This window comes from Apostichopus japonicus, chromosome 10 (assembly GCF_037975245.1).
Source record: "Apostichopus japonicus isolate 1M-3 chromosome 10, ASM3797524v1, whole genome shotgun sequence".
Taxonomy (NCBI): domain Eukaryota; kingdom Metazoa; phylum Echinodermata; class Holothuroidea; order Aspidochirotida; family Stichopodidae; genus Apostichopus; species Apostichopus japonicus.
The window spans coordinates 12,618,333-12,625,980 of NC_092570.1; the positions used below are offsets into that span (position 1 = coordinate 12,618,333).

The 7,648-nt window shown below is 38.9% G+C and overlaps 1 protein-coding gene across 1 annotated transcript; it reads right to left on the reverse strand.

Moving 5' to 3' along the window:
- Positions 1 to 631: 631 nt before the first annotated feature.
- LOC139975442 (uncharacterized) lies at positions 632 to 2,727 on the reverse strand (the record flags this gene model as incomplete). The annotated part of the gene is made up of 1 exon (XM_071983433.1): positions 632 to 2,727. A coding segment is annotated over one exon (618 nt), but the record flags the coding sequence as incomplete, so codon positions are not given.
- Between the last annotated feature and the right edge of the window lie 4,921 nt (positions 2,728 to 7,648).

Here is a 7,648-nt window from a genome sequence, read left to right on the forward strand (position 1 = left end):
GACTGTATGGACGCTCCGCCACTGATCTTGATAGGTCCTATATATGAACTCTGTACATATGAATTGTAAAGCTTACAATATACCTTCAAAACGAACCCTTCACCTAACTTAGTTTGAATATATATAAATTGTCGGAATTTTATGTGTCATCAGCCAATTGGCATCGATAGTACTATGTAGGCTACTATTAACATTAAACACACATAGTAATACCTTTGGGTATTGTGGCTGAAGTTGATTGCTTTATAAATATGCTGGAAATTTTCTCCATCTTCGCGTCAAAAACTTCATAGCATTTATCTGACGAAGATATGAATTATTTAAAGTTTATGGTATTTTGTGGATGCATCTGGCAACAGCAGCGTGAATGACGTCATCATAACAATTTAGCTGAAAATTTGTTGTTTTCTTTTTTAATAATTAACTCTCTTATTCATTAAGTGAAAAACAAATTATACAAATAAAAAGTCAGTTATATGGAATTCTACAGAGATTCAATCACTACTATAGTCGCTTTAATGGATACAGCAATATTCACCAAACTCACCATCATTAGTCCCCTTCCCCCCTCTCCCTGGGGTAAAAACTAACCCCAACAGACATGGGACTCAAAGAAACTCAAACACAGTCATGAGGAGGCTTTATTTATTGCAGACGTTTTAAGTGACATAAAAGTTAACTTTACTGTTTAATGGTAAAGAGCGAAAAGTATGATTATGGAGATAGAGACAGATACAGAAATTGTGAACATTGTTTGTGATTTGGCTCAAATATTTTTGCACGATAAATGAAGGATTGGGGCTAATTTATACAAAGCTAATTAACACATCCCTGCGTTAAGGTATGTGGTGGCGTCCTTCCAATTGCAAAATTTACAATTGAGTTAACACATGACACGACAACCTCACAATATTTTACAACGCTTGTTTACTGTGTAGTAATTGCGTTGTAACTTTAAATTACATTATTGCGAATATAAGGCTCTCTGAAGTTTCTCATCGGTACCGCCCTCTAATATGCAAGTCAAATACAAGTAACTTCTTTGCCAACTGCAACAGCCACTGTCAGAGTGGTCTCTCCTTCGCCATGCCTAAATTGGTCTACCTCACCACTAGGAAGGGTTTAGCATCTTCAGGAAAATTCATTCGAAAGCTTTGCAATAATTTATCAGATTTTTTTGGCGGCAACTTATTCGACAGGATTATCATACCTTTTAAAGCTTGGTCCTGTTTACTAACTTCTGACAATAAAGTTGACACTCATCCCCATACATCACACCCATCGCTCGAAGGATTCCGCGACAACAGTATCTTTGAAAATAGCTCATATCTAATTTGTACATAGCGCCAGCAGTTCATTTCCTCCAACCGTTGCTAAGACCGCATTACCAGTTTGTTCATTGTGGTCATACCAAGTACACACATTTGGCGTAAAATCAGAGTGTAATGTCAGAAATTTGCACCTTGATGGTGCAGAAAAGAAGAAGAGAAGGGTGGGGGGGGGGGGTGGAATGGAAGGCGTAGTATTGGGTCACAAAAAAGTTAGATCCAAGTACGAGAATTGGGGATTAGAGTTGGTGATAGTTTGAAAAGGTCTAGAGTTTAGGTTGTGGGTCGGGGTAGGAAGGGGATTATATTGGCGCACTCCAAGGACAGAAAAAACAGACATTGAGAACAGCATCGAGTATACACAACATAGTAACTCGACTGACAACTTTCGTATTATTGTATAGATTGTTCCGGCTAAATTAATTCGCTACAACGGCTTGTATGGTGTATGATGTAAAATTGCACGATGATATGAGACTCCAAATGATGCAGTGTTTATCAATAAATTTGTCTTACTTTGCTGCTTTTCTACTGCCCTAATGAAAGGCAACGGAGAGAGGTGAAAGTACGAAGAAAGAAATGAAGGAAATTCAAGGACAATTCTCAATGAGGCAGGAATTATATAAAGCTGTTAGGCTTCCTTACCAATATTTAAACTACCAATATCAATTATTTTGATGAAGATATACACCAGTCAGTTAAGTACCTACATTCCCAATTATTTATTTCTTGCGTTTGGTGAGATGTTTAAGAAATATATCTTGGATTAAAATGGAAGCTCTTAGACTGGTGAGTCAACTTCCCGATCTAAATCTACATCACGTCTGCGTCGCCTGCTGCTGTGACTACCTCGTCTTCTACTTCCATGGCTTCCTCTACTGCGACCGTGACTCCGGCTTCCACTGCGACGGCTGCTGCCCCCGAAATTTGGAATGACAATGGGAGGTCGAGGAACAAATACCGGTGGTGATGGACCAGGTCTAGGAAACGATGGTCTTTGAGGAGGATTGCTTGGAACAGGTCTGTTAAATGGAGGTCTGTTGATCGGTGGTCTGTTAACCGGTGGCCTGTTGATCGGTGGTCTGTTAACCGGTGGCCTGTTGATCGGTGGTCTGTTGATCGGTGGCCTGTTGATCGGTGGCCTGTTGATCGGTGGCCTGTTGATCGGTGGTCTGTTGAGTGGTGGTCGACGTACAGGCGGACGGTTGGGAGGAAAAGGGTTTCGACCACCCCCAGGCCCACTCGGTCCACTTGGTCCATTGGGTCCTCTGGATCCTCCGTTACCTCCATTACCTCCGCCTCCGCCTGCACCACCGCCTCCTCCTCCTCCACCTCCACCTCCACCTCCTCCGCCACCTCCACCTCCACCTCCTCCTCCTCCACCACCTCCTCCGCCACCTCCTCCACCACCTCCGCCGCCTCCTCCTCCGCCTCCACCTCCTCCTCCTCCTCCTCCGCCACCACCGCCGCCTCCTCCTCCACCGCCTCCACCACCGCCTCCACCACCGCCTCCTTCTTCGCTACTACTGTGGAAAAGTTTGTGAAGCCAAGAAAATATTCTCTTGTCTACGTTTTGGTCCTCGAGCTGTTGGCAAATAAAATTGGAGCATATAATAAGTAACTTGATCTTTTTGGCTACAAAGTTTTGTTATTTAGTTTAAGTATTTTGTTATTGTTTGAATCCCTTCCGCTTTATCCAGTTAGACGCTCTATTTATAAATGCAGGATGGCAGCGATGTGGTGACGTGTGTCTAGAAGGGTCAGTTTAGTTAATGCAACAGGTTATCATATGACATCGCACTCATGATTATCCAAACCATCTATGAGACAGAGACATTATTCATGGGTTACCATTTAGATCTTCTTTTCTTCAAGTTTCGTTTTGTGTTGATCTTTGTTTAACCATCCTATGTAGATTGATAGACTTTCTTGAATTTGCTGATGATAACCCCCCCCCCCCCCCACCCCTCTTATATTTTATGGACAATTCGATTCAGCTGCAACAAATCATCGTCGGCACTAAAGCCAATAACTTATTAAACCAAAGCCCCAGCTTCACATTGAATAAATTTATTATTTGAAATTGGTCCATCAAGGTAAGGAAAATATCCTAACAATGAAATAATGTCTCTCAAAATACACACGGTAAAAAACCCAAGAGGACAATGACAATGAATTTATTATTGCTGTTCCATAAATGTGCGATATAATTACACACCATGTCACTACATACTGTTAGGGTGTCGAGGTTAGCAACATTTGTTTCCTCCTAAGAACTCGGTGTGTAGGCCTACTTGTTGTGATGTTAGTAATATTCAAAGTTTGCGTTTAGGTTAGATTATCAAATAAAGAACATTCACGCTTAATAGGTACTCTCTCTAAGGTTGACATTAAAATATACTTAAAAACTGTTTACAGGGTGACCATTCTTAGTTGGGACAATGTGTTTTAGTGCTTAAATGTGTTAGACATAACATCATCCCATTTGTTCACACGATTCAGTCGTCATAATGGAGCAGAGCTGATTATGGGGTAAATATTTGAATTAATCTCCAATTAACCCTCTTTTCACACATCTGCCTTCATGTAGACTTAATTGTGCTAAATAAGGACTCTTCCAATGTTCTGTTTAGTTCAACTCAATTCATTTATTTGTGTTATCGCCAATTGTGTACAATGGGAAAGGAAGTCTCCTATAAAGTTTTAAAAAGATTTAACAAGGTAGGAGACTCCCTGGGAGAAAAGGAAAGAAAAATGTACAAATATAATACAGCATATACTGTACGTATGGATTAATTATACAGTAATAATATCCTAATGATGCTGAGATGAATACGTGAATAGATCATATAATACTAGTACGAGTTAATAAATTCCTTTTTTTCAGATGTCTGGTGAATGTGGGTTTTGAAAGTATAGACTTCAACTTTTTGGATAGATCATTCCAAATTTGTATTGCTCTATTACGAAGACCAAATTTCCCTATATGTTACTATGGTAAAAATTGCAATGAGCGTTGACGGCTTTTCTTGTGTGATGGTTATGTAAGACTCTGTTACTACATATTAAAGTCATTAAAAGTGACTGGCAGTAATCCATTCCGCATGCTTTGTAAGCAAAGGTAGCAACCTTGACTGTTATAATACCACCAAGTTTTAATAAATTTAGGGACTTAAATATTCCACTAGTATGTTGTTTGATTATATTTTTTAATTGTGACGATAAACTACATCTGTATTACGGGGTCTCTATTAAGATGATTAAAATGACCAAACCTGGTACGGTAGAGATGTCAGCATTAGTTGGTAATTAAACAGGTTCTTATTAACGTTACAATAAACTCAATGATCAGAAAATAATAATGTAATTTTTCTAAAGAGCGTTATCGACTTTGATTGATACGGAGTATTAAAGCAGTGCTATAGCGTTTGTCCGTACTATATGTTACTTTATATATCTTCATTTCACTCTCAGGGGGGGGGGGGGGGCGCAAGGGTGGGAGGTGGGGTGGAGGCATAAATCACCACCGTCGTCAGTTGGGGTAGGTAAAAGTTTCATTCGGAAAGTTTTTATATCAATCGGAGAAGAATTAGATCAATTATTCGGTCCCAGGACGCCTTCCATCAAGGTTCATGTCCCTATCTAAATCATTCCGAGTGGGGTGGGGGGCTAGAATTTGGTCCCCATCTTTAAAGTCCTCTGCACGTCACTGCTCTACATTTTATACAATAATTTCATACGTCATAATGGGACAACATTATGCTTATCCCCTGGAAGAATCTTGTACAAGAGTGATGAATAAATTGTTTTCAATTTCGTAATTTATATGTTCGCACGCATGACTTTATGAGAAGTACACGGACTTAATTATGTGTGCGTACACCATATATATGGGTGTACATGGTATATATATATTTAATATGCGCGCATACTAGAAGGAGGCCAAATTCTCTCTTAAGTATCATCTATATTAATTAGGCGTCGTATGCAGATAGAACACAAACAAGTGTCAAATTGGTGCGGGACCATCAAAAACAAGGTTAATTTATAAAACAGAAATGACCATACCTCTGGATTCAGTTCTAGCTCACTCCTGACAGTTCCCACAAAATAGGCCAACAGGATCCCGACCAGAAGGGCTCTTGTCAAATTTCCTGGTCCCATTTTTTCTTCTCTTTGCAAGTCCGTGCGTTCCTTCCAATGATGACTGGAATCAACCGTCGCTCAACTCGGTATGAAATTCGGGTCGCATAGTGAGTCACAATCAACTTATTCTAACTTTAAATACCGTATTCTGAATGAGAGATGGTTCCAATTTCCTGTTCCACTATTAAGACGATGTGGTGTCTCGTTCCAATTAATTATTGTAAGCCATTTATGGTTTACTTTGTTCGAATCGTAAACGGAAATTCGGACGTTTAATATAACACTTGGAAACTATGGAAAGGAATAGGCTATCAAACTTAACGAATGCTGCAGTGCGCAGGCGCATAAACAAAAGACCGGGGGGGGGGGTATGCGGGCAGGGCGGTCGTCATGGAACGCCAATGTGGTATTGAAGGATTCAAAAGTACTTTTGCAAATGTCTGCGATCTAATTCATATTTTAGAACCTTAAAAAGAATCACACCGCCATTATTGCCTCCTTTCCTGTTAACACATTACTCATACGGTCTGATTTCTTGTTTAGTATAAACTTTACACAATGCGTGGTGATCCAAAATGAGCGTTCACACATACTCAGTCTGTGATATTCCCCTGTCACAAAAAAATATATAAATAAAATATTAGAAATATAATTTCTTTTAGTTCTCTCTAGAATAGCTACTCTTGAGAGTCTGACACGGCACATTTGCATTGGCCAACGTTGGAGGGGGGGGGGGGGGTGGGGCTTACATGGCCCTTCTTATTGCCTCATTGAGACGCTGGTTTCTCATTTGCCGATACCTATACTCACTTGCTGTTCCCTAATCTATGCTCGTGTGCGTCAGTAACGGGTAATAGCCCACAGAGAACAGTGACAGGTTTACATCCAAGGAAGATGGCCGAAGATTCGTTATTCGTATATCATGATTGACATGATCTACTCCATTAGATGTATACATGGTCGAGTTATCTACCTTCAAGGAGAGAAGTACTACCCCCCCCCCCCTTCCTCCTCCAGTCGTCAACATAGAAGTGTGTGATTGCGAAGCTTGTGATTAAAATATCTCTCCAAAAATAAATTAACGTTATTTCCATTTGAGAGATACCATATTTTTGATTATTTTTGATTATTTCATAAATAAAACACTAACGAATGAATACTTTCAAAGAATTACAGCAACTAACTATTATTTCTTCAATTTGTAATCTGTTTTGTGTTCATTACAATTCATTACTAGTTGTTTATTTGCTAACAATGACGTCATTAATAATACTAATAATAAAAAAATAATAATAAAAGCAGCATACGCAACGATCGCACAGGGGAAATTCTTTATAATTCCAAAGATGGTAGTATATAAACAAAACATTTTACATCCAAACACTTTGTAAGCTAATATGAAAGATTTGTTAATATCTGAGAAGGCCCTGTCAAATTCAAAGTAAAAACTTTTGAGCTTGTCTGTGATTTTCTGCAATTAAGTTTAGTCAAACAAGTCAACAATTGATTACGACACTGAGGCAACTTCTCTCACGTTATCACCAAAATGAGCGTTAATGAGTGAGAAATTAAATAATTTAATTCAACTTCTCAATATTTGTTTCCTGGATCTTCTTCTTAAAGTATCAATCAAAGTTTGAAGCAAATTAAAAAATCTCAATGCCTTTGATTTTTATATTTGAAAAATGAGACATGCCTGACCAACATCTACATTCATATACAAATTCATATAACAACAATTAAAATTATAAAGCAATAAAATTTAGCACCGAAATGTTTCCATGATAGGCAGTTAAATAGGTGATGTAATGTCAATACACGGTTATCGTGCCAAGCTGTCATGAAACGGTTATCGTGCCAAGCTGCCATGCATGTAAATAAAATGTAATGTAATACAATGTGTAAAAATAAATGCGAACACAGTCTAGGGCTCCAATCCTTCAAAACTCCTTTGTAAAATCAGAAACGTTCTTGACCCCGGAAATAGCCGTTCTACATATTTGTGTTTGGCGATGGTCTAAACTATCAAGTTTGCAGGTGGTCGGCGGAAAAGCACGTGCCGAGATTTCCAATCACCTAACATTCGAGGGCATTCGGATATATATTCAGAACTATTCCATAATTAATTCGGGCCTTTCTCTTATTCTTTCAATCTATAGGTTCTCACAAACAGT